The sequence below is a fragment of the Salmo salar genome, chromosome 13, assembly GCF_965601325.2.
Source record: "Salmo salar chromosome 13, fSalSal1, whole genome shotgun sequence".
NCBI classification, from domain to species: domain Eukaryota; kingdom Metazoa; phylum Chordata; class Actinopteri; order Salmoniformes; family Salmonidae; genus Salmo; species Salmo salar.
This window is the reverse complement of record NC_138303.1, coordinates 8808873-8835000: the sequence shown is the minus strand read 5'-3', so window position 1 is coordinate 8835000 and position 26128 is coordinate 8808873. Positions and strand designations below refer to the sequence as shown.

The 26128-nt window shown below is 47.2% G+C and overlaps 1 protein-coding gene across 1 annotated transcript in view; it reads right to left on the bottom strand.

The window, feature by feature from the left end:
- rgs19 (regulator of G protein signaling 19) overlaps positions 1-26128 on the bottom strand; it is a 98863-nt gene that overhangs the window by 12748 nt on the left and 59987 nt on the right. Inside the window, exons 4-5 of the mRNA XM_014134285.3 lie at positions 24564-24632; positions 22849-23083 (exon numbers count right to left, since the gene is read on the bottom strand). Coding sequence (XP_013989760.1) covers positions 22849-23083; positions 24564-24632 — 304 coding nt within the window. The remainder of the gene's footprint in view (positions 1-22848; positions 23084-24563; positions 24633-26128) is intronic.

Below are 26128 nucleotides of genomic sequence, written 5' to 3'. Positions count from 1 at the left end.
CACACCTGGGAAAACACCATTCTAAACAGCACACCTGGGAAAACACCATTCTAAACAGCACACCTGGGAAAACACCATTCTAAACAGCACACCTGGGACAACACCATTCTAAACAGCACACCTGGGAAAACACCATTCTAAACAGCACACCTGGGAAAACCACCATTCTAAACAGCGGACCTGGGAAAACACCATTCTAAACAGCACACCTGGGAAAACACCATTCTAAACAGCACACCTGGGACAACACCATTCTAAACACCACCCCTGATGGAGGTTCCATATTGTTATATCTAGCCTAGCTGTAGAAGAACGCACATCTGCACAGTTTCACATTGTACATCACTCTGTCGTTTAATGACATGTGCCACTCATCCTGACAACCCATTCGTCCGTAAAGCAGCACACTGTCGTAAACCATAACAACGTACAGTATGACGTACAGCACGTCGTACCATACATAACATTTCCCCCCCCCCTTCCCAAATCCAGGGACTGGTACCATATATAAAATGTCCATAGGGCAAGAACCTAGAGTGATACCTGCAAGAAATAACCATTAACCCTTAAACGGAAGGACTCTCCAAACTAGCCAGTTCAGTCCATTAACCTGGAGGTTGACTAAGACACCTACCGGAGCCTAAGAATGAAAAGAGGTTAAGTAGTCCCCCAGATGAGCAGGGCGAGTCCGTGCCCGCATAGGCCTTTCTTCAACCGCCACCGCTTGTGGCTCTGGCCCTTGGGGAGCCCACAGAGGCTGGGGCTCGGGTGGTAGTGGTGGGGAGGTCCATCCGGTGGCGTCTCTGGCCTGCATGTCTGTTCTGTGTGCATTCGTATTCCTTGAGGGGCAGGGACTTTTCTGAGGCGGCTGGCGTGCCAGCGTGATCCATTGCTCAACATGAATGTGGCGGGCCCCAGTTGTCGACTGACCTGCAGGGGGTCCGACCAGAATGAGGCCATTTTGTTGCACTGCTGAGGCCGTCGGGCTCGGACCCAGTCAGACACTTGGATGATCGACTTCTTCACCCTGTGTGCCTTGTCAAAACGCTGTTTCATTGCTCTTTGGTGCCTGGTCACTGCCTGCTTTTCTTGGGTGCACCTAGTCACCGGTTCTGCAACTCTCTGTGTTCTGAGTCTGTCCAGAGGCAGTTCCATCTCACAACCTAGCATGAGGGATGCTGGGGAGATCTGTGTTGTTGTGTGTTTGCTTGCTCTGTAGTGCATTAGCGTTTGATTCAAAGCAGTTTGGAACGTGCATCCCTGGACCAGGTGCGCTCTGATGCCGTTCTTCAGCGTTTGGTTGAAGCGTTCCACCCCTCCGTTAGCTTGTGGGTTGTAGTAGGCCGTGCGGATGTGTTTGATTCCCTTGTTGGTGAGATATGAGGAGAACTCAGCAGAGATTAGCTGGGGCCCATTGTCCGTGGTAAGCGTGAGGGGTAGGCCCCACCTTGTGAACAGGCTGTCTAGGATGTCCACGATGGCCTGTGCTGTGACAGTTCCGACAGGAACCACTTCTGGCCACTTAGAGTGGAGGTCATACACCACCACCAGGAAGCGCTGATGGTGAGGGACTGCGTGACCATGGATCTCGCCACAGATGTCCAGTTGGATGTGCTCCCAGGGGCGGGACGGCCATATGAGAGGCTGCAGGGGGGGTGGGGCGGACTGTCCTGTTTTCCCACTGAGGAGGCATGAAGCACAATCCCTGACCAGGGCTTCAATGTCGTGGTCGATGCCTGGCCACCACACAAGGTCTCGACATCGCTGTTTGACCTTCACTATTCCCAAGTGCCCCTCGTGCGCCATGGATAGAACACGCGCATGCAGACCACTTGGGACCACAGTGCAAAACCCTCGAGAGACACAGACTTCTTCCCAGCAAGACAGTTCGTGCTTCACCCTGGCGAAAGTCGCAAGCTCTTCCGGCACGTGTGCTGGCCATCCAGTGCGTATGTAGGTGCGCAGGGTAGACAGTGTGGGATCCTGTTCCGATGCTTGCTTCAGCTCCTCCAGTGAGACGACTGACTGAAGAGGAGCGTAAAGCATTTGTACGAGCTCTGTTTCGTTGTCGTCTGGCAAGACGGTTGGAGTAGGAGCGTCAAAGGAGCGTGAGAGGAGGTCTGCCACCACGTTATCCCTCCCCGGAGTGAACTTCAGCTGATAGTCGTACTGTCTGAGGCGGTCGGCCCATCTGTGCAGCCGAAGTGACTTGTGGCCAGTTCCTGATGCCGACAGTAGCGTTGTGAGGGACTGGTGGTCGGTTCGGAGCGTGAACAGACGGCCATAGAGGTAGAGGTGCCACCTTTCGCTCGCCCAGACACAGGCCAGTGCTTCTCGTTCGCCCACAGAGTACTGTTGTTCTGTGGGGCTCAGGGCCCTTGAGGCGAAGGCGACGGGCCACTCAATGCCATTCTGCAGCTGTGAGAGGACAGCTCCTAGTGCTCCAGCTGAGGCGTCACATGTGACAATGGTGGGGCAGACGGGGTCAAAGTGAGCCAAGACTGGGGCTGTGGTGAGCTGGCTCTTCAGTGAGCGGACCGCGTCTGAGCAGGCTGCCGTCCAGGCCCATGGCTCATCCTTCTTGAGGAGCTGGCGAAGGGGCGCTGTGGTCTGGGAGTAGTGGGGCAGAAACCGGAGGTAGTAAGCTGTCATGCCCAAGAATGAGGCCACCTGAGAGGCTGAGGTCGGTTCCGGGATCCAGTGGACGGCTTCAATGTTCAACATGAGTGGGGCAATGCCTTTGGCCGACAGGCGGAACCCCACAAACTCGACGGCTGGTGCACTTTCCACCGTTAACCTCTATGGGACCGGCGGGACGAATTCGTCCCACCTACGTAACAGCCACTGCCAGCCTGTGGCGCGATTTTCAAAATCTTCAAAATCCTATTACTTCAATTTCTCAAACATATGACTATTTTACAGCCATTTAAAGATAAGACTCTCGTTAATCTAACCACACTGTCCGATTTCAAAAAGGCTTTACAACGAAAGCAAAACATTAGATTATGTCAGCAGAGTACCAAGCCAGAAATAATCAGACACCCATTTTTCAAGCCAGCATATAATGTCACCAAAACCCAGAAGACAGCTAAATGCAGCACTCACCTTTGATGATCTTCATCAGATGACAACCCTAGGACATTATGTTATACAATACATGCATGTTTTGTTCAATCAAGTTCATATTTATATCAAAAACCAGCTTTTTACATTAGCATGTGACGTTCAGAACTAGCATACCCCCCGCAAACTTACGGGGAATTCGCTAACATTTGACTAAATTACTCACGATAAACGTTCACAAAAAGCATAACAATTATTTTAAGAATTATAGATACAGACCTCCTCTATGCACTCGATATGTCCGATTTTAAAATAGCTTTTTGGTGAAAGCACATTTTGCAATATTCTAAGTACATAGCCCAGGCATCACGGGCTCGCTATTTAGACACCCGGCAAGTTTAGCACTCACCATAATCATATTTACTATTATAAAAATGTCATTACCTTTTGTTGTCTTCGTCAGAATGCACACCCAGGACGTCTACTTCAATAACAAATGTTGGTTTGGTCCAAAATAATCCATCGTTATATCCGAATAGCGGCGTTTTGTTCGTGCGTTCCAGACACTATCCGAAATAGTAAAGAAGTGTCGCGCGCTTGGCGCAATTCCTGACAATAAAATTCAAAGTATTCCATTGCCGTACGTCGAAGCATGTCAACCGCTGTTTAAAATCAATTTTTACGTCATTTTTCTCGTAGAAAAGCGATAATATTCCGACAGGGAATCTCCTTTTCGGCAAACAGAGGAAAAAATCCCAAAGGCGGGGGCGGTCGGGGTCACGCGCATAAGCTAGTGTCTCTTGATGGGCCACTTGAGAAAGGCGATAATGTGTTTCAGCCTGGGGCTGGAATGACGACATTCTCTTTTTTCCCGGGCTATGAGAGCCTATGGAAGACGTGGGAAGTGTCACGTTAGAGCAGAGATCCTTAGTAAATGATAGAGATGGCAAAGAAGTTCCAGAAATGGTCAGACAGGCCACTTCCTGTAAAGGAATCTCTCAGGTTTTGACCTGCCATTTGAGTTCTGTTATACTCACAGACACCATTCAAACAGTTTTAGAAAATTTAGGGTGTTTTCTATCCATATGTAATAAGTATATGCATATTCTAGTTACTGAGTAGGAGTGGTAACCAGATTAAATCGGCTATGTTTTTTATCCAGCCGTGTCAATGCTGCCCCCTAGCCCTAACAGGTTAAGGGTCAGGTTGTTCTGCAGTAGAGCGCTGAATACTCTGTGGAGTCGATAATCATGGATGTGGAGGTCAGGGCCGTGGACCACGATGTCATCCAGATAGACCGCCACCCCAGGTATTCCAGCGAGGATGGTGCTCATCACCTTCTGGAAGCAGCTGGGGGTGGAGCTAAGTCCAAAAGGCATGCGTGTATATCTGAACACGCCAGCATGTGTGACAAAGGTAGTGAGATCTCTGCTAGCTGCATGGAGGGGTACCTGAAGATAACCCTGACGAAGGTCAAGCTTCGTGAAGATCGTGGAGCCATGGAATTGTGCGGTTAGCTCCTCAGCTGTAGGCAAGGGGTACTTATCCGGGACAACGGCCTTGTTCACAGCACGGAGATCCACGCAGGTCCGGATTCCACCTGACTTTTTGGTTGCAATGACTAAGTTTGAAATCCAGGGGGCAGCGTTGACTGGCTCAATGATGCCTGCATCCAACTGTGCCTGGAGATCTTTTGTGACGTCATCACGCAGTGCAAAGGGAATGCGCCGCAGGGGCTGCATGACTGGGGTCACTTCCGGATTCACTAGGGGCCTGTGAGTAAAGGCTGTGAGGCAGCCCAGTCCATCAAACAGAGTTGGCCAGTTCTGTTGCCATGTGCAGGTAACCTGGTGGATAGCTGACCCACTGTCATCTCTCAGCGTGAATCCCAAGCCTGTGAAGAGGTCGAGGCCCAAGAGGTTGGCACCCCGCTTTGCAACATGAAATGTGAATGATGGCAGATGCTTGGTGCCATAGTGTACTGGGACCTGGAGGGTGCCTACAATGTCTATCTTGGATCTACCGTACCCACACAGGGCAGTGGAGGGCTGTTGGAGTGGTAGGTGACTGAAAAACTTGTAGTAAGTGGCAAGGTTGAGCAATGACACCGCAGCGCCAGTATCCAGCAGCAAAGGCAAACCCACCTCACCCAGCTGCACAGTGCATGTCCTGAATGACACATGGTTGGTGGAGACAGTTCGGATTTCCGTGCGTTCATGTTGAGAGTGAGATGAAACTAAGAGCCTGTGCTGGGTGGAGCTAGTAGCTGGGGCAGAACGACACACTTTCGCAAAGTGATTGTATTTTGAACAGTTCTTGCATATTTTCCCATGGCCTGAGCAGTTTGAAGCCCTTGAATTGTGAGAGCTAGCTCCACAGTTGCCACAGCTACTTCTGTTTGTTTGTCTGTGTGCCTGCTGCACGGGCATGCCGGTGTCTGTGTCCATGCAGCTATCGACGTGAGAAGCCATGCGCAGCGCGTGATCGTTGTAGTGCGCCTGCTCGGGCTGAAGCTGCTGTGTGAGAATGGCCGGGGGCCGAGTGTATGCTGCAGATCTGTCTGTTAGCATAGTAGAGCATTCCAACGCCGCTTCAACCTGGAGTGCTATTTTAATAGCTCCATCTAGTTGTAAATTATCCGATTCCAAAAGCAATTTCTCCCTTGTCTTTTCACATAACGTCCCCTCTATTAACTGATCCCTGATGATCTCGTCCTGAAGTGTCCCATAGTTACAAGAGCTAGCCAAATCCCTCAGATTAGCCACGTAGCTTTGAATGGACTCACCCGGCCGTTGGTGTCTCTTCCGTAGCCGGTAGCGTCGGAGGAGCACTCGCTCTTTCCCGGCGAATGTATGAGCCTATCCAAGCGCTCTGAAAATCCTCTGTCCCTCTGTACCGAGGCAGTGATGGAGCAGTGCTGTCCTCCGCTTGTCGGAGATTGTAGAAAAGTCCATAGCTTTGAGATAAGTGTTAAAGCTTTCAAGCCAGTTATTCCACGGGACTGGAGGTTCGCCAGGCACGGCGAGGAATGGTGCTGGCGGTGGTAAACTGAATTCAGCCATCTTCGTCGCCAATGTTATATCTAGCCTAGCTGTAGACGAACGCACATCTGCACAGTTTCACATTGTACATCACTCTGTCGTTTAATGACATGTGCCACTCATCCTGACAACCCATTCATCCGTAAAGCAGCACACTGTCGTAAACCATAACAACGTACAGTATGACGTACAGCACGTCGTACCATACATAACACATATGTTAGAAACTTAAAGGTAGATTAAATCGGGTACATTTTTTATCCAGCCGTGAAAATACTGCCCCCTATCCCCAACAGGTTTTAACCCGCAGTGCCGGTTTAGCCCACTAGGGCACATTCCTCTACCATTGCTTTGTAATGATACCTACTGTTTTGTATGCTTTCTGTGAATTACTTAGTTTAGTAAATAAATGATTTTAAGACAATTGATGTATGGATGACTTAGTGAAGACTTGGTTCGTGCAGATAACAACAATTTACAACGTTTGGAATGAGACTGACGCGAGGTAAACTAACATCATTAACCTCTCTAAGGTAGGGGGCAGTATTTGCACGGCCGGATAAAAAACGTACCCGAAGTGCCCTCTCTGACCATTTCTTGGCCTTCTACACTCTCTTTATTGAAAACTGAGGATCTCTGCTGTAACGTGACACTTCCTACGGCTCCCATAGGCTCTCAGAAGGCGGCAGAACGTTGAATGATGACATTGCAGCCCATTGCTGAAAAACAGTAGCGCATTTGGTAAGTGGTCGATCTGAGAACAATGAGACTGGCGCGCGCATGCACGAGAAGAGTCCATTTTAGATTTTTAGTCTTTGAACGAAAACAGGGTTTCCCGGTCGGAATATTATCGCTTTTTTTACGAGACAAATGGCATAAAAATTGATTTTAAACAGCGTTTGACATGCTTCGAAGTACGGTAATGGAATATTTAGATTTTTTTTGTCACGATACGCGCCGGCGCGTCACCCTTCGTTACCCTTCGGATAGTGTCTTGAACGCACGAACGAAACAGAGGATATTTGAACATAACTATGGATTATTTTGAACCAAACCAACATTTGTTATTGAAGTAGAAGTCCTGGGAGTGCATTCTGACAAAGAACAGCAAAGGTAATCCCATTTTTCTTATAGTAAATCTGAGTTTGGTGAGTGCCAAACTTGGTGGGTGTCAAAATAGCTAGCCCATGATGGCGAGCTATCTACTCAGAATATTGCAAAATGTGCTTTTGCCGAAAAGCTATTTTAAAATCGGACATAGCGATTGCATAAAGGAGTTCTGTATCTATAATTCTTAAAATAATTGTTATGTTTTTTGTGAACGTTTATCGTGAGTAATTTAGTAAATTCACCGGAAGTTTGCAGTGGGTATGCTAGTTCTGAACGTCACATACTAATGTAAAAAGCTGGTTTTTGATATAAATATGAACTTGATTGAACAAAACATGCATGTATTGTATAACATATTGTCCTAGGAGTGTCATCTGATGAAGATCATCAAAGGTTAGTGCTGTATTTAGCTGTGGTTTGGGTTTATGTGACATTATATGCTAGCTTGAAAAATGGGTGTCTGATTATTTCTGGCTGGGTACTCTGCTGACATAATCTAATGTTTTGCTTTCGTTGTAAAGCCTTTTTGAAATCGGACAGTGTGGTTAGATTAACGAGATTCTTGTCTTTAAAATGGTGTAAAATAGTCATATGTTTGAGAAATTGAAGTAATAGCATTTCTAAGGTATTTGAATATCGCGCCACGGGATTCCACTGGCTGTTGAGTAGGTGGGACGATTTCGTCCCACATACCCTAGAGAGGTTAATGAGGAGACACATCGATCAGATATTATAATATCTGGAAGTTATATTAGGGAAATTATAACTTTGTAATCTGAATATTTTCCTTGGCGCCCCGATCTTGTAGTTAATTACAGTTACATGATTAATCAGTTTAATCGCGTAATAATAATTACAGAGAGTTATTTGATAAACATGTCTTCAAGTTAATGATGGCCAAAGACACGACAGAAGTAAATAGAAATAAATGTCCAAAACTATATAGGTACTCCTGTATATTCATAAATAAAATCATTCTAAATACTTCACCAGAAAGCATGACTTAGCCGCAGAGGAATCGAGGATCAGTAGCTTATCTTTACAAAAAAATATGACACAAGCTCGTAGGCCTATGACCAGTTGGGAAGTATGGCAACAGGCCGAGCTGATTACTGAGCTGCAACTGTCAGGGAAAAACATCTAAAATATGTGAGGACTATGAGGATAATTTAAAGTGTTGAGACAAGAAGAAAAAGAGGGGGAAAAAGAGCTGTCTCCCGCCAATTATTGTGCATGCATCGTCTCTCTGTCCTGATAATGTTGAGGGAGCATCTGTCTGTTCTCTCTGTCCTGATAATGTTGAGGGAGCATCTGTCTGGTCTCTCTGTCCTGATAATGTTGAGGGAGCATCTGTCTGGTCTCTCTGTCCTGATAATGTTGAGGGAGCATGTGTTTGGTCTCTCTGTCCTGATAATGTTGAGGGAGCACGCACGCCTGAGCATGCATAGAAGTACTTGGCCTGCTGCCTGGAAATGTAGAAAAGTTGAAAAAAAAATTAAGATCCATTACAAATGATAATATATTAAAAATATAGTTCCTCACAGTAAGCTATTTGAAAAATCTTTCCAACAATCTCCCCCTAATCACCAGTCGTCGGTGTGAAAGAGCGATGGAAGTTATAGACCTGTTGCTGCATTGGCCTACAGGCTATGAGTTCCATGAGTTCATTTCTTGAATTGTAAGATTTCCCCGCCTATGAAGTCTTTATAAAAAAATAATTGCCTCCACGTTTCCATCGTTGAATTTTGCCAATAGGCTACTTTGAAGCAAGGTAAGACATGTCTCATAATATGTAATAAAACATACTGGTTTCAAACAATGAAGTCTGTTTTCTAAATGTATACTGCCTCCAGCTCACAGCTCATTGTAAAGTGGTGGGTGACGAGGCGATAGACATTTGCCTGGACTTGAATGGTGAATGGGGAAGTGCTGCTTCTATTACCAGTTGAGAAAAAAAACTATTCATAGCTCTTTCTGATGCTAAACAGTTTTTAACACGCGATTGCATTTAGAATTGTTGCACAATGAAGAGTCTTTTAAAAGTACATGTTTTACTCCAGCAACAACCAGCCGACGAGCAGCAGGAGCAATCCCTCTCTGCATGTGTGATTAGTTGTGTTGGATAAATAAGATACAAGATTTGTATTATTTATTTTACCTTTATTTAATTATTTGACTAAAGAAAATACACACACGCCAATTAAAAGTCACTAAATTAATTAAAAAGGATAGTAGAGGGTAGTAGAGGAGGGCAGAGCATAGTAGAGGACAGTAGAGGATAGTAGAGGATAGTAGAGGACAGTAGAGGACAGTAGAGGAGGGTAGAGGGTAGAGGAAATTAGAGGAGAGTAGAGGGTAGAGGAAAGTAGAGGACAGTAGAGGAGAGTAGAGGGTAGAGGAAAGTAGAGGAGAGTAGAGGAAAGTAGAGGAGAGTAGAGGGTAGAGGAAAGTAGAGGAGAGTAGAGGACAGTAGAGGAGAGTAGAGGGTAGAGGAAAGTAGAGGAGAGTAGAGGACAGTAGAGGAGAGTAGAGGAAAGTAGAGGAGAGTAGAGGACAGTAGAGGAGAGTAGAGGGTAGAGGAGAGTAGAGGATAGTAGAGGAGAGTAGAGGAGAGGAGAGGGTAGAGGAAAGTAGAGGAGAGTAGAGGAGGGTAGAGGAGAGTAGAGGAGGGTAGAGGAGAGTAGAGTAGGGCCGAGGACAGTAGAGGAGGGCAGAGGATAGTAGAGGACAGTAGAGGATAGTAGAGGAGGGCAGAGGACAGTAGAGGAGGGTAGAGGATAGTAGAGGAGGGCAGAGGATAGTAGAGGATAGTAGAGGATAGTAGAGGAGGGCAGAGGACAGTAGAGGAGGGTAGAGGACAGTAGAGGAGGGCAGAGGATAGTAGATGATAGTAGAGGACAGTAGAGGAGGGTAGAGGACAGTAGAGGAGGGTAGAGGACAGTAGAGGAGGGTAGAGGAGGGCAGAGGACAGTAGAGGAGGGTAGAGGACAGTAGAGGAGGGCAGAGGATAGTAGAGGATAGTAGAGGACAGTAGAGGAGGGTAGAGGAGAGTAGAGGAGGGTAGAGGACAGTAGAGGAGGGCAGAGGATAGTAGAGGATAGTAGAGGACAGTAGAGGAGGGTAGAGGAGAGTAGAGGAGGGCAGAGGATAGTAGAGGATAGTAGAGGAGAGTAGAGAGTAGAAGATAGAAGAGTATAGTAGAGGACAGTAGAGAATAGTAGACGAGAGTAGAGGATAGTAGAGGAGAGTAGGGGAGAGTAGAGGGAAGAGGATAGCAGCGGGGGGTAGAGGATAGTAGAGGGGGGTAGAGGAGAGTAGAGGAGAGTAGAGGATAGTAGAGGAGGGCAGAGGATAGTAGAGAAGGGTAGTGGAGGGGAGATTAAAAGTCACTAAATTAATTAAAAAGGATAGTAGAGGGTAGTAGAGGAGGGCAGAGCATAGTAGAGGACAGTAGAGGATAGTAGAGGATAGTAGAGGACAGTAGAGGAGGGTAGAGGGTAGAGGAAAGTAGAGGAGAGTAGAGGGTAGAGGAAAGTAGAGGACAGTAGAGGAGAGTAGAGGGTAGAGGAAAGTAGAGGAGAGTAGAGGAAAGTAGAGGAGAGTAGAGGGTAGAGGAAAGTAGAGGAGAGTAGAGGACAGTAGAGGAGAGTAGAGGGTAGAGGAAAGTAGAGGAGAGTAGAGGACAGTAGAGGAGAGTAGAGGGTAGAGGAAAGTAGAGGAGAGTAGAGGATAGTAGAGGAGAGTAGAGGAGAGGAGAGGGTAGAGGAAAGTAGAGGAGAGTAGAGGAGGGTAGAGGAGAGTAGAGGAGGGTAGAGGAGAGTAGAGTAGGGCAGAGGACAGTACAGGAGGGCAGAGGATAGTAGAGGACAGTAGAGGATAGTAGAGGAGGGCAGAGGACAGTAGAGGAGGGCAGAGGATAGTAGATGATAGTAGAGGACAGTAGAGGAGGGTAGAGGAGAATAGAGGAGGGTAGAGGACAGTAGAGGAGGGTAGAGGAGGGCAGAGGACAGTAGAGGAGTGTAGAGGACTGTAGAGGAGTGCAGAGGATAGTAGAGGATAGTAGAGGACAGTAGAGGAGGGTAGAGGAGAGTAGAGGAGGGTAGAGGACAGTAGAGGAGGGCAGAGGATAGTAGAGGATAGTAGAGGACAGTAGAGGAGGGTAGAGGAGAGTAGAGGAGGGCAGAGGATAGTAGAGGATAGTAGAGGACAGTAGAGGAGGGTAGAGGAGAGTAGAGGAGGGCAGAGGATAGTAGAGGATAGTAGAGGATAGTAGAGGAGGGCAGAGGACAGTAGAGGAGGGTAGAGGACAGTAGAGGAGGGCAGAGGACAGTAGAGGAGGGTAGAGGAGAGTAGAGGAGGGCAGAGAAGAGTAGAGGAGGGTAGAGGACAGTAGAGGATAGTAGAGGATAGTAGAGTGCAGAATATAGTAGAGGAGGGTAGAGGACAGTAGAGGTCAGTAGAGGAGGGCAGAGGACAGTAGAGGAGGGTAGAGAAGAGTAGAGGAGGGTAGAGGACAGTAGGGGATAGTAGAGGATAGTAGAGGGCAGAATATAGTAGAGGATAGTAGAGGAGGGTAGAGGATAGTAGAGGAGGGTAGAGGACAGTAGAGGACAGTAGAGGAGGGCAGAGGAGAGTAGAGGAGGGTAGAGGACAGTAGAGGAGGGCAGAGGACAGTAGAGGAGGGTAGAGGACAGTAGAGGATAGTAGAGGACAGTAGAGGAGGGCAGAGGAGAGTAGAGGAGGGTAGAGGATAGTAGAGGATAGTAGAGGAGGGTAGAGGACAGTAGAGGAGGGTAGAGGACAGTAGAGGAGGGCAGAGGACAGTAGAGGAGGGCAGAGGACAGTAGAGGATAGTAGAGGAGGGCAGAAGATAGTAGAGGATCGTAGAGGATAGTAGAGGACAGTAGAGGAGGGCAGAGGACAGTAGAGGAGGGCAGATGACAGTAGAGGAGGGCAGAGGACAGTAGAGGAGGGTAGAGGACAGTAGAGGATAGTAGAGGACAGTAGAGGAGGGCAGAGGACAGTAGAGGAGGGTAGAGGACAGTAGAGGAGGGTAGAGGACAGTAGAGGATAGTAGAGGACAGTAGAGGAGGGTAGAGGACAGTAGAGGAGGGTAGAGGAGAGTAGAGGAGGGCAGAGGATAGTAGAGGAGGGCAGAGGATAGTACAGGACAGTAGAGGAGGGCAGAGGACAGTAGAGGAGGGTAGAGGACAGTAGAGGATAGTAGAGGAGGGCAGAGGACAGTAGAGGAGGGCAGAGGACAGTAGAGGAGGGCAGAGGACAGTAGAGGATAGTAGAGGAGTGCAGAAGATAGTAGAGGTTAGTAGAGGACAGTAGAGGACAGTAGAGGATAGTAGAGGAGGGCAGAAGATAGTAGAGGATAGTAGAGGATAGTAGAGGACAGTAGAGGACAGTATAGGATAGTAGAGGAGGGCAGAGTACAGTAGAGGAGGGCAGAGGACAGTAGAGGAGGGCTGAGGGCAGTAGAGGATAGTAGAGGATAGTAGAGGAGGGCAGAAGATAGTAGAGGATAGTAGAGGATAGTAGAGGACAGTAGAGGACAGTATAGGATAGTAGAGGAGGGCAGAGTACAGTAGAGGAGGGCAGAGGACAGTAGAGGAGGGCTGAGGGCAGTAGAGGATAGTAGAGGATAGTAGAGGAGGGCAGAAGATAGTAGAGGATAGTAGAGGATAGTAGACGATAGTACAGGGTAGAAGATAGTAGAGGATAGTAAAGGAAAGTAGAGGAGGGTAGAGCAGGGTAGAGGGAAGAGGAGAGTAGAGGATAGTAGAGGAGAGTAGAGGGTAGAAGATAGAAGAGGATAGTAGAGGAGAGTAGAGGAGAGTAGAGGAGAGTAGAGGAGGGTAGAGGGTAGAAGATAGAAGAGGATAGTAGAGGAGAGTAGAGGATAGTAGAGGAGAGTAGAGAGTAGAAGATAGAAGAGTATAGTAGAGGACAGTAGAGAATAGTAGACGAGAGTAGAGGATAGTAGATGAGAGTAGAAGATAGTAGAGGAGGGTAGAAGATAGTAGAGGAGAGTAGGGGAGAGTAGAGGGAAGAGGATAGCAGCGGGGGTTAGAGGATAGTAGAGGGGGGTAGAGGAGAGTAGAGGAGAGTAAAGGATAGTAGAGGAGGGCAGAGGATAGTAGAGAAGGGTAGTGGAGGGGAGAGTAGAGTAGAGGAGTGTAGAGGGGAGGGTAGATTAGAGAAGAGGAGGGAAGAGTATAAAATGGTACATGAGGGTAGAAGTGAGTAGATTAGGATGGTAGAGGAGAGCAGAGGAGGGTAGAGGAGGATAGGGGAGAGGAGAGTAGAGGAGAGGAGGCTAGAGGAGATGAGGCTAGAGGAGATGAGGATAGTAGAGGACAGTAGAGGAGGGTAGAGGTAGAGGAGAGTAGAGGAGGGTAGAGGACAGTAGAGGAGGGCAGAGGATAGTAGAGGATAGTAGAGGACAGTAGAGGAGGGTAGAGGAGAGTAGAGGAGGGCAGAGGATAGTAGAGGATAGTAGAGGACAGTAGAGGAGGGTAGAGGAGAGTAGAGGAGGGTAGAGGACAGTAGAGGAGGGCAGAGGACAGTAGAGGAGGGCAGGGGACAGTAGAGGAGGGTAGAGGACAGTAGAGGAGGGCAGAGGACAGTAGAGGAGGGTAGAGGAGAGTAGAGGAGGGCAGAGAAGAGTAGAGGAGGGTAGAGGACAGTAGAGGATAGTAGAGGATAGTAGAGTGCAGAATATAGTAGAGGAGGGTAGAGGACAGTAGAGGTCAGTAGAGGAGGGCAGAGGACAGTAGAGGAGGGTAGAGAAGAGTAGAGGAGGGTAGAGGACAGTAGGGGATAGTAGAGGATAGTAGAGGGCAGAATATAGTAGAGGATAGTAGAGGAGGGTAGAGGATAGTAGAGGAGGGTAGAGGACAGTAGAGGACAGTAGAGGAGGGCAGAGGAGAGTAGAGGAGGGTAGAGGACAGTAGAGGAGGGCAGAGGACAGTAGAGGAGGGTAGAGGACAGTAGAGGATAGTAGAGGATAGTAGAGGAGGGCAGAGGATAGTAGAGGATAGTAGAGGATAGTAGAGGAGGGTAGAGGACAGTAGATGGGGGTAGAGGACAGTAGAGGAGGGCAGAGGACAGTAGAGGAGGGCAGAGGACAGTAGAGGATAGTAGAGGAGGGCAGAAGATAGTAGAGGATCGTAGAGGATAGTAGAGGACAGTAGAGGAGGGCAGAGGACAGTAGAGGAGGGCAGATGACAGTAGAGGAGGGCAGAGGACAGTAGAGGAGGGTAGAGGACAGTAGAGGAGGGTAGAGGACAGTAGAGGATAGTAGAGGACAGTAGAGGAGGGTAGAGGACAGTAGAGGATCGTAGAGGATAGTAGAGGACAGTAGAGGAGGGCAGAGGACAGTAGAGGAGGGCAGATGACAGTAGAGGAGGGCAGAGGACAGTAGAGGAGGGTAGAGGACAGTAGAGGAGGGTAGAGGACAGTAGAGGATAGTAGAGGACAGTAGAGGAGGGTAGAGGACAGTAGAGGAGGGTAGAGGACAGTAGAGGAGGGTAGAGGAGAGTAGAGGAGGGCAGAGGATAGTACAGGACAGTAGAGGAGGGCAGAGGACAGTAGAGGAGGGTAGAGGACAGTAGAGGATATTAGAGGAGGGCAGAGGACAGTAGAGGAGGGCAGAGGACAGTAGAGGAGGGCAGAGGACAGTAGAGGATAGTAGAGGAGTGCAGAAGATAGTAGAGGATAGTAGAGGACAGTAGAGGATAGTAGAGGAGGGCAGAGGACAGTAGAGGAGGGCAGAGGATATTAGAGGACAGTAGAGGACAGTAGAGGATAGTAGAGGAGGGCAGAAGATAGTAGAGGATAGTAGAGGATAGTAGAGGACAGTAGAGGACAGTATAGGATAGTAGAGGAGGGCAGAGTACAGTAGAGGAGGGCAGAGGACAGTAGAGGAGGGCTGAGGGCAGTAGAGGATAGTAGAGGATAGTAGAGGAGGGCAGAAGATAGTAGAGGATAGTAGAGGATAGTAGACGATAGTACAGGGTAGAAGATAGTAGAGGATAGTAAAGGAAAGTAGAGGAGGGTAGAGCAGGGTAGAGGGAAGAGGAGAGTAGAGGATAGTAGAGGAGAGTAGAGGGTAGAAGATAGAAGAGGTTAGTAGAGGAGAGTAGAGGAGAGTAGAGGAGAGTAGAGGAGGGTAGAGGGTAGAAGATAGAAGAGGATAGTAGAGGAGAGTAGAGGATAGTAGAGGAGAGTAGAGAGTAGAAGATAGAAGAGTATAGTAGAGGACAGTAGAGAATAGTAGACGAGAGTAGAGGATAGTAGATGAGAGTAGAAGATAGTAGAGGAGGGTAGAAGATAGTAGAGGAGAGTAGGGGAGAGTAGAGGGAAGAGGATAGCAGAGGGGGGTAGAGGATAGTAGAGGGGGGTAGAGGATAGTAGAGGGGGGTAGAGGAGAGTAGAGGAGAGTAAAGGATAGTAGAGGAGGGCAGAGGATAGTAGAGAAGGGTAGTGGAGGGGAGAGTAGAGTAGAGGAGTGTAGAGGGGAGGGTAGATTAGAGAAGAGGAGGGAAGAGTATAAAATGGTACATGAGGGTAGAAGTGAGTACTTTAGGATGGTAGAGGAGAGCAGAGGAGGGTAGAGGAGGATAGGGGAGAGGAGAGTAGAGGAGAGGAGGCTAGAGGAGATGAGGCTAGAGGAGATGAGGCTAGAGGAGAGGAGGGTAGAGGACAGGAGGGTAGAGGAGAGGAGATCAGGGCAGAGGATAGGAGGGTAGAGGAGAGGAGATGAGGGTAGAGGATAGGAGGGTAGAGGATAGGAGATGAGATGAGGGTAGAGGAGAGGAGGGTAGATGAGGGTAGAGGAGAGGAGGGTAGAGGAGAAGAGATGAGGGTAGAGGAGGTTAGAGGAGGATAGAAGGGGGTAAAGCTTCATGGCTGGTCTGCATTGCCCTGTATGGCTAACCCTCTGGTTAACTAACCCTCTGTAACCCATCATAGGGCAGCAGGAGAGGTTAACTAACCCTCTGTAACCCTTCATAGGGCAGCAGGAGAGGTTAACTAACCCTCTGTAACCCTTCATAGGGCAGCAGGAGAGGTTAACTAACCCTCTGTACACCTTCATAGGGCAGAAGGAGAGGTTAACTAACCCTCTGTAACCCTTCATAGGGCAGCAGGAGAGATTAACTAACCATCTGTAACCCTTCATAGGGCATCAGGAGAGGTTAACTAACCATCTGTAACCCTTCATAGGGCTGCAGGAGAGGTTAACTAACCATCTGTAACCCTTCATAGGGCAGCAGGAGAGGTTAACTAACCATCTGTAACCCTTCATAGGGCTGCAGGAGAGGTTAACTAACCATCTGTAACCCTTCATAGGGCAGCAGGAGAGGTTAACTAACCATCTGTGACCCTTCATAGGGCTGCAGGAGAGGTTAACTAACCATCTGTAACCCTTCATAGGGCTGCAGGAGAGGTTCATAGGGCAGCAGGAGAGGTTAACTAACCCTCTGTACACCTTCATAGGGCAGCAGGAGAAGTTAACTAACCCTCTGTAACCCTTCATAGGGCAGCAGGAGAGGTTAACTAACCCTCTGTAACCCTTCATAGGGCAGCAGGAGAGATTAACTAACCATCTGTAACCCTTCATAGGGCATCAGGAGAGGTTAACTAACCATCTGTAACCCTTCATAGGGCTGCAGGAGAGGTTAACTAACCATCTGTAACCCTTCATAGGGCAGCAGGAGAGGTTAACTAACCATCTGTAACCCTTCATAGGGCTGCAGGAGAGGTTAACTAACCATCTGTAACCCTTCATAGGGCAGCAGGAGAGGTTAACTAACCATCTGTAACCCTTCATAGGGCTGCAGGAGAGGTTAACTAACCATCTGTAACCCTTCATAGGGCAGCAGGAGAGGTTAGCTAACCCTCTGTAACCCTTCATAGGGCAGCAGGAGAGATTAACTAACCATCTGTAACCCTTCATAGGGCATCAGGAGAGGTTAACTAACCATCTGTAACCCTTCATAGGGCTGCAGGAGAGGTTAACTAACCATCTGTAACCCTTCATAGGGCAGCAGGAGAGGTTAACTAACCATCTGTAACCCTTCATAGGGCTGCAGGAGAGGTTAACTAACCATCTGTAACCCTTCATAGGGCAGCAGGAGAGGTTAACTAACCATCTGTGACCCTTAATAGGGCTGCAGGAGAGGTTAACTAACCATCTGTAACCCTTCATAGGGCTGCAGGAGAGATTCATAGGGCAGCAGGAGAGGTTAACTAACCATCTGTGACCCTTCATAGGGCAGCAGGATAAGTTAACTAACCCTCTGTAACCCTTCATAGGGCAGCAGGAGAGGTTAACTAACCCTCTGTAACCCTTCATAGGGCCGCAGGAGAAGTTAACTAACCCTCTGTAACCCTTCATAGGGCAGCAGGAGAGGTTAACTAACCCTCTGTACACCTTCATAGGGCAGCAGGAGAGGTTAACTAACCCTCTGTAACCCTTCATAGGGCAGCAGGAGAGGTTAACTAACCATCTGTATTCCTTCATAGGGCAGCAGGAGAGGTTTACTAACCATCTGTAACCCATCATAGGGCAGTAGGAGAGGTTAACTAACCCTCTGTAACCCTTCATAGGGCAGCAGGAGAGGTTAACTAACCCTCTGTAACCCTTCATAGGGCAGGGGGCTCAGTATGTAACAGTATCCCCTTCCCTTTGCGTGACACGCTCTCCACAAACAAACCACAGCTTTCCAGGGAAAACCCTCCCTCCCTGCCGTAGCCTAGCAGACCACCCTGATCCTGTCCTCTAACCAGAGGACCCACAGAGACACAATAGACAGTCAGGCAGATCAGATCACGTAACCACCTGTCTCTGACAATGGATGGACAGGCTGAGGATTTCCCCTGAGCCGCAGCAGGGCTTCACGTGGATGGAGAGGCTGAGGATTTTTCCTGAGCCACATGGATGTGATGGGCTAGTTGTGGCAGGGTTGGGATAAACTTTGTTTAACAGAACAGGGTAGGGTTGGGCTGGGCTAGACTAGTACAGCCATGAGAGCCACAGCAATCTCAACCGATCCTCTCCTCACACAATACACAGAGAGAGAGATTGGTTATACTTAAACTCTTTAACATCATCCTCAGCTCTGGCATCTTCCCCAATATTTGGAACCAAGGACTGATCACCCCAATCCATAAAAGTGGAGACAAGCTTGACCCCAATAACTACCGTGGGATATGCGTCAACAGCAACCTTGGGAAGATCCTCTGCATTATCATTAACAGCAAACTCGTACATTTCCTCAGTGAAAACAATGTACTGAGCAAATGTCAAATTGGCTTTTTACCAAATTACCATATGACTGACCATGTATTCACCCTGCACACCCTAATTGACAAACAAACCAAAACAAAGGTTTCTCATGCTTTGTTGATTTCAAAAAAGCTTTTGACTCAATTTGGCATGAGGGTCTGCAATACAAATTGATGGAAAGTGGTGTTAGGGGAAAAACATACAGCATTATAAAATCTATGTACACAAACAAAAAGTGTGAGCTTAAAATTGGCAAAAAACACATTTCTTTCCACAGGGCTGTGGGGTGAGACAGGGAAGCAGCTTAAGCCCCACCCTATTCAACATATACAGTTGAAGTCGGAAGTTTACATACACCTTAGACAAATACATTTAAACTCAGTTTTCACAATTCCTGACATTTAATCCTTGTAAAAATGTCCTGTCTTAGGTCAGTTAATTTCACCACTTTATTTTAAGACTGAAATGTCAGAATAATAGTAGAGAGAATTATTTATTTCAGATGTTATTTCTTTCATTACATTCCCAGTGGGTCAGGAGTTTACATACACTCAATTAGTATTTGGTAGCATTGCCTTTAAATTGTTTAACTTGGGTCAAACATTTCAGGTAGCCTTCCACAAGCTTCCCACAATAAGTTATGTTTCATCCTGACAGAGCTGGTGTAACTGAATCAGGTTTGTAGGCTTCCTTGCTCACACATGCTTTTTCAGTTCCTCCTGACAGAGCTGGCGTAACTGAGTCAGGTTTGTAGGCCTCCTTGCTCGCACATGCTTTTTCAGTTCTGCCCACAAATTTTCTATAGAATTGAGGTCAGGGCTTTGCGATGGCCACTCCAATACCTTGACTGTTGTCCTTAAGCCAATTTGCCACAACTTTGGAAGTATGCTTGGTGGTCATTGTCCATTTGGAAGACCCATTTGTGACCAAGCTTTAACTTCCTGACTGATGTCTTGAGATGTTGCTTCAATATATCCACATCATTTTCCTCCCTCATGATGTCATCTATTTTGTGAAGTGCACTAGTTCCTCCTGTAGCAAAGCACCCCCACAACATGATGCTGCCACCCCCATGCTTCACGGTTGGGATGGTGTTCTTCGGCTTGCAAGCCTCTCCTTTTTCCTCCAAACATAGCGATGGTCATTATGGCCAAACAGTACTATTTTTGTTTCATCAGACCAGAGGACATTTCTCCAAAAAGACCGATCTTTTTCCCCATGTGCAGTTGCAAACCGTAGTCTGGCTTTTATGTGGCGGTTTTGAGCTGTGGTTTCTTCCTTGCTGAGCGGCCTTTCAGGTTATGTCTATATAGGACTCGTTTTACTGTGGATATAGATACTGTGGATATAGATATTTTTGTACCTGTTTCCTCCAGCATCTTCACAAGGTCCTTTGCTGTTCTGGGATTGATTTGCACTTTTCGCACCAAAGTACATTACTCTCTAGGAGACAGAACGCGCCTCCTTCCTGAGCGGTATGATGGCTGCGTGGTTCTATGGTGTTTATACTTGTGTACTATTGCTTGTACAGATGAACATGGTACTTTCAGGCTTTTGGAAATTGCTCCAAGGATGAACCAGACTTGTGGAGGTCTACAGTTTTTTTTCCTGAGGTCTTGGCTGATTTCTTTTGATTTTCCCATGATGTCAAGCAAAGAGGCACTGAGTTTGAAGGTAGGCCTTGAAATACATTCACAGGTACACCTCCAATTGACTCAAATTATATCAATTCGCCTATCAGAAGCTTCTAAAGCCATGACATCATTTACTGGAATTTTCCAAGCTGTTTATAGGTACAGTCAACTTATTGTATGTAAACTTCTGACCCACTGGAATTGTAATACAGTGAATTATAAGTGAAATAATCTGTCTGTAAACAATTGTTGGAAAGATTACTTGTGTCATGCACAAAGTAGATGTCCTAACCGACTTGCCAAAACTATAGTTTGTTCACATGAAATTTGTGGAGAAGTTGAAAAATTAGTTTTAATGACTCCAAACTAAGTGATTGTAAACTTCCGACTTCAACTGTAAATCAACAAATTGGCAAGGGCACAAGAACAGTCTGCAGCACCCAGCCTCACCCTACTTGAATCTAAAGTTAAATGTCTACTGATGATCTGGTGCTTCTGTCACCAACCAAGGAGGGCCTACAACAACACCTACAGTAGATCTTCTGCACAGATTCTGTCAGATCTGGGCCCTGACAGTAAATCTCAGTAAGACAAAAATAATGGTGTTCCAAAAAAGGTCCAGTTGCCAGGACCACAAATACCAATTCTATCTAGACACCGTTGCCCTAGAGCACACAAAAAACTATACATACCTCGGCCTAAACATCAGCGCCAAAGGTAACTTCCACAAAGCTGTGAACGATCTGAGAGACAAGGCCTTCTATGCCATCAAAGGGAACATACAATTTGACATACCAATTCAGATCTGGCTAAAAATAGATATTAAATTTATACTTTTTTTACCCCTTTTTCTCCCCAATTTGGTATCCAATTAGTTGTTACAGTCTTGTCTCATTGCTGCTACTCCCGTACGGACTCGGGACAGGCGAAGGTCGAGAGCCGTGTGTCCTCCGAAACACAATGCCCACTTAACCCGGAAGCCAGATGCACCAATGTGTCGGAGGAAACACTGTGCACCTGGCGACCGTGTCAGCGTGCACTGCACCCAGCCCGCCACAGGAGTCGCTAGTGCGTGATGGGACAAGGACATCCCTACCGGCCAAACTCTCCCCTAACCCGGACGACGCTGGACCAATTGTGCACAGCCCCATGGGTCGCCCCGTCATGGCCAGATGCGACAGAGCCTGAACTTGAACCAAGAATCTCTAGTGGCACAGCTAGCACTGTGATGGAGTGCCTTAGACCACTGCGCCACTCGGGAGGCCCCTTGGCTAAACATACTTGAATCAATTATAGAACCCATTGTCCTTCATGGTTGTGAGGTCTGGGGTCAGCTCACCAACCAATAATTCACAAAATGCGACAAACACCAAATTGAGACTCTGCATGCAGAATTCTGCAAAAATATCCTCTGTGTACAACCTAAAACACCAAATAACGCATGCAGAGCAGAATTAGGCCGATACCCGCTAATGATCAAAATCCAGAAAAAGCCATCACCTACAGAAAGACTAACCTGGAGAAGAGTCCCCTAAGCAAGCTGGTCCTGGGGCTCTGTTCACAAACACACCCCACAGAGCCCCAGGACAGCTACACAATTAGACCCAACCAAGTCATGAGAAAGAAAAAAGATAATTACTTGACACATTGGAAAAAATTTACAAAAAAACTGAGCAAACTAGAATGCTATTTGGCCCTAAACAGAGAGTACACAGTGGCAGAATACCTGACCGCTGTGACTGATCCAAACTTAAGGAAAGCTTTGACTATGTACAGACTCAGTGAGCAAAGTCTTGCTATTGAGAAATGTTGCCGACAGGCTATGTTCACACTGCCGACAAAATGTGGTGGAAACTGAGCTGCATTTCCTAACCTCCTGCCAAATGTATGACCATACTAGAGACACACATATTTCCCTCAGATTACACAGATCCACAAAGAATTTGAAAACATATCCAATATTTGATAAACTCCCATATCTATTGGGTGAAATACCACAGTGTGCCATCACAGCATCAAGATGTGTGACCTGTTGCCACAAGAAAAGGGAAACCAGTGAAGAACAAACACCATTGTAAATACAACCCATATTTATGTTTATTTATTTTCCCTTTTGTACTTTAACTATTTGCACATTGTTACAACACTGTATATATACATAATATTACATTTTAAATGTATTTATTCTTTTGGAACTTATGTGAGTAATATTTACTGTTCTCTTTTTTATGGTTTATTTCACTTTTGTTTATTGCTTTGGCAATGTAAACATATCTTTCCCATGCCAATAAAGCAACTTGAATTGACTTGAATTGAATTGAGAGAGAGAGAGAGAGAGAGTGAGAGAGAGAGAGAGAGAGAGCTCTTGCTTTTTGCCATTGCAGTCGCTCCATTCCTGGCAGAGGTGAATTACAGTGTTGAAGTTTAATGTTGAGAGATCACACTCCAAATCTGAGCTTCATATGCAACTCCCCAGGGAGGGAGGGAGGGAGGGAGAGAGAGAAGAGAAGAGAAGAGAGAGAGAGAGGGAGAATAGAAGAGAGAGAGAGAGGGGCTGCAGTCTCACATTTTTCAGGACGAGGGGAGGATAAAGACAAGAGGACAGGCAATAGGCAGAGGAGTATCGAGAGAGAAAAGGAGAGAGGGAGGACAGAGAGGATGGGGTGAGGAAGGGGGGGAGAGAAACAGGAAGTACTCGTACCTCTTTGGGAGACAGGACAGAAATGTAGTCCTCGTAGATCATGCGTGCCTTCTCCTCCACTGTGTTCTTGTTCATCTCCTGTTTGAGGTCTTCACAGGCCAGCCAAAACAACATGTTCTCCTCGCTGTACTCAGTCCTTAAGAACTCCCTGAACACATTCCGACCTGCAGGATTCTTCATCAGCTTGTCGAACGACTGGGCCCAGACCCTAATCTCCTCTAATGTTGGTTTGGTGCTGAGAGATGGAGGGAAAGAGAGAGAGAGAGAGAGAGAGAGGTTAAACAACTGGGCCCAGACCCTAATCTCCTCTAATGTTGGTTTGGTGCTGAGAGATGGAGGGAAAGAGAGAGAGAGAGAGAGGTTAAACAACTGGGCCCAGACCCTAATCTCCTCTAATGTTGGTTTGGTGCTGAGAGATGGAGGGAAAGAGAGAGAGAGAGGTTAAACAACTGGGCCCAGACCCTAATCTCCTCTAATGTTGGTTTGGTGCTGAGAGATGGAGGGAAAGAGAGAGAGAGAGAGGTTAAACAACTGGGCCCAGACCCTAATCTCCTCTAATGTTGGTTTGGTGCTGAGAGATGGAGGGAAAAAAAGAGAGAGGTTAAACAACTGGGCCCAGACCCTAATCTCCTCTAATGTTGGTTTGGTGCTGAGAGATGGAGGGAAAGAGAGAGAGAGAGGTTAAAAAACTGGGCCCAGACCCTAATCTCCTCTAATGTGGGTTTGGTGCTGAGAGATGGAGGGAAAGAGAGAGAAACGACTGGGTCCCTCATCTCGTCTAGTGTTGGGTTGTTGCTGGAGGAGACAGAGATGTTAAACGGCTGGGGGTGATGCCCTCATCATCGCCAATGTTGGTTTGGTACTAAGAGACAGATTATTGATTTAGACCAGGTTTAGACAAAACCTGGTTGATCAACATACAGCAAACTGATCTATGACCCAGATCTACAGTATGACCCAGATCTACAGCTGGGGTAAGGGTGTAGGGGTTAGGGTGTAGGGTGTAGGGGTTAGGGTGTAGGGGTTAGGGTGTAGAGGTGTAAAGGTTAGGGTGTAGGGGTTAGGGTGTAGAGGTGTAAAGGTTAGGGTGTAGGGGTTAGGGTGTAGGGGTGTAAAGGTTAGGGTGTAGGGGTTAGGGTGTAAAGGTTTGGGTGTAGGGGTTAGGGTGTAGAGGTGTAAAGGTTAGGGTGTAGGGGTTAGGCTGTAGGGGTTAGGGTGTAGGGGTTAGGGTGTAGGGGTGTAAAGGTTAGGGTGTAGGGGTTAGGGTGTAGAGGTGTAACGGTTAGGGTGTAGGGGTTAGGGTGAAGAGGTGTAAAGGTTTGGGTGTAGGGGTTAGGCTGTAGGGGTTAGGGTGTAGGGGTTAGGGTGTAGAGGTGTAAAGGTTAGGGTGTAGGGGTTAGGCTGTAGGGGTTAGGGTGTAGGGGTTAGGGTGTAGAGGTGTAAAGGTTAGGGTGTAGGGGTTAGGGTGTAGGGGTTAGGGTGTAGAGGTATAAAGGTTAGGGTGTAGGGTTTAGGGTGTAGGGGTTAGAGTGTAGGGGTTAGAGTGTAGGGGTTAGGGTGTAGAGGTTAGGGTGTAGGGGTTAGGGTGTAGAGGTTAGGGTGTAGAGGTTAGGGTGTATGGGTTAGAGTGTAGGGGTTAGGGTGTAGGGGTTAGGGTGTAGAGGTTAGGGTGTAGAGGTTAGGGTGTAGGGGTTAGGGTGTAGGTGTGTACTCACCAAGCTTCACAGTTTGATATGCTCTCCAGATGCGTCTCCAGGGATTTCTTCCTCCTGTCCTCTTCATTCCTAACAGTGAAACTGCAACGTGGTGAAACTACATCACAGCACTTTTACATAGACACACACATGCTCGCTCGCTCACTCACTCTCTCGCTCGCTCGCTCACTCACTCACTCACTCACTCACTCACTCACTCACTCACTCACTCACTCACTCACAGGCACACAGGGTTGGGAGTAATGGATTAAATGTAATATATTGTAATCAGATTACAGATATTTTGGAAAAACTAGATTATTACTTCTAGGATTACTTGTAAATTCAGAAAGGTGGTTTGCAATATCTTTCTGTTATCTTTGACAACTTTCGGTTTTAATGACTTTCAAAATCAGCATTGAAAAAAACGTTGTTTTTTTTTCTGTCTGAGCGAGTTTGACCACAAGGCAGACATCACTATGAAGACACATGAAATGCGTTTGATGGATCGCGTGAAAAGAGCAGGAATAGGCTTTTGTGGGCTACAGTCCAAGATATGTCGTCCAGAGGTGTGACTGCTGTAGGTATCCAAAGATTATCCAAGTTGAATTAACACTACACCAGTGCACACTTTTGCAATACTAAAACAGCTGCAAATTATCAAAACATCAAACTGTCACCAACAAAAACAATAGCAAATGCAGCATATGGCATTCTGTCACGCCCTGATCTGTTTCACCTGTCTTATGTGATTGTCTCCACCCACCTCCAGATGTCTCCTGTTTCCCCCATTAGTCCCCGGTGTATTTATCTCTGTGTCTCCTGTTTTCCCCATTAGTCCCCGGTGTATTTATCTCTGTGTCACCTGTTTTCCCCATTAGTCCCCGGTGTATTTATCTCTGTGTCTCCTGTTTTCCCCATTAGTCCCCGGTGTATTTATCTCTGTGTCACCTGTTTTCCCCATTAGTCCCCGGTGTATTTATCTCTGTGTCTCCTGTTTCCCCCATTAGTCCCCGGTGTATTTATCTCTGTGTCTCCTGTTTTCCCCAATAGTCCCCGGTGTATTTATCCCTGTGTCTCCTGTTTTCCCCATTAGTCCCCGTTGTATTTATCCCTGTGTTTCCTGTCTCTCTGTGCCAGTTTGTCTTGTTTTGACAAGTCAACCAGCATTTCTCCTAGATCCCCAGTCTCTGTTTTTTCCTAGCCCTCCTGGTTTTGACCCTTGCCTGTCCTGATGCTGAATCTGCCTACCTGACCACTGCCTGTCCTGACCTCGAGTCTGCCTATCCCCTGGTAATGTTTGGACTCGGACCTGTTCACTGAACCCCTGCCTGTCCTGACCTCGAGTCTGCCTATCGCCTGGTACTGTTTGGACTCTGACCTGGTTTATGAACTCTCGCTTGTCCTGACCTGGAGCCTGCCTATCGCCTGGTTACTGTTTGGACTCTGACCTGGTTTATGAACTCTCGCCTGTCCCCGACCTGCCTTTTGTCTACCCCTTTTGTTATAATAAAAATCGGAGTTCAAACATCTGCCTTCTGTGTCTGTATTTGGGTCTCGCCTTGTGCCCTTAAAGCATTAATTTT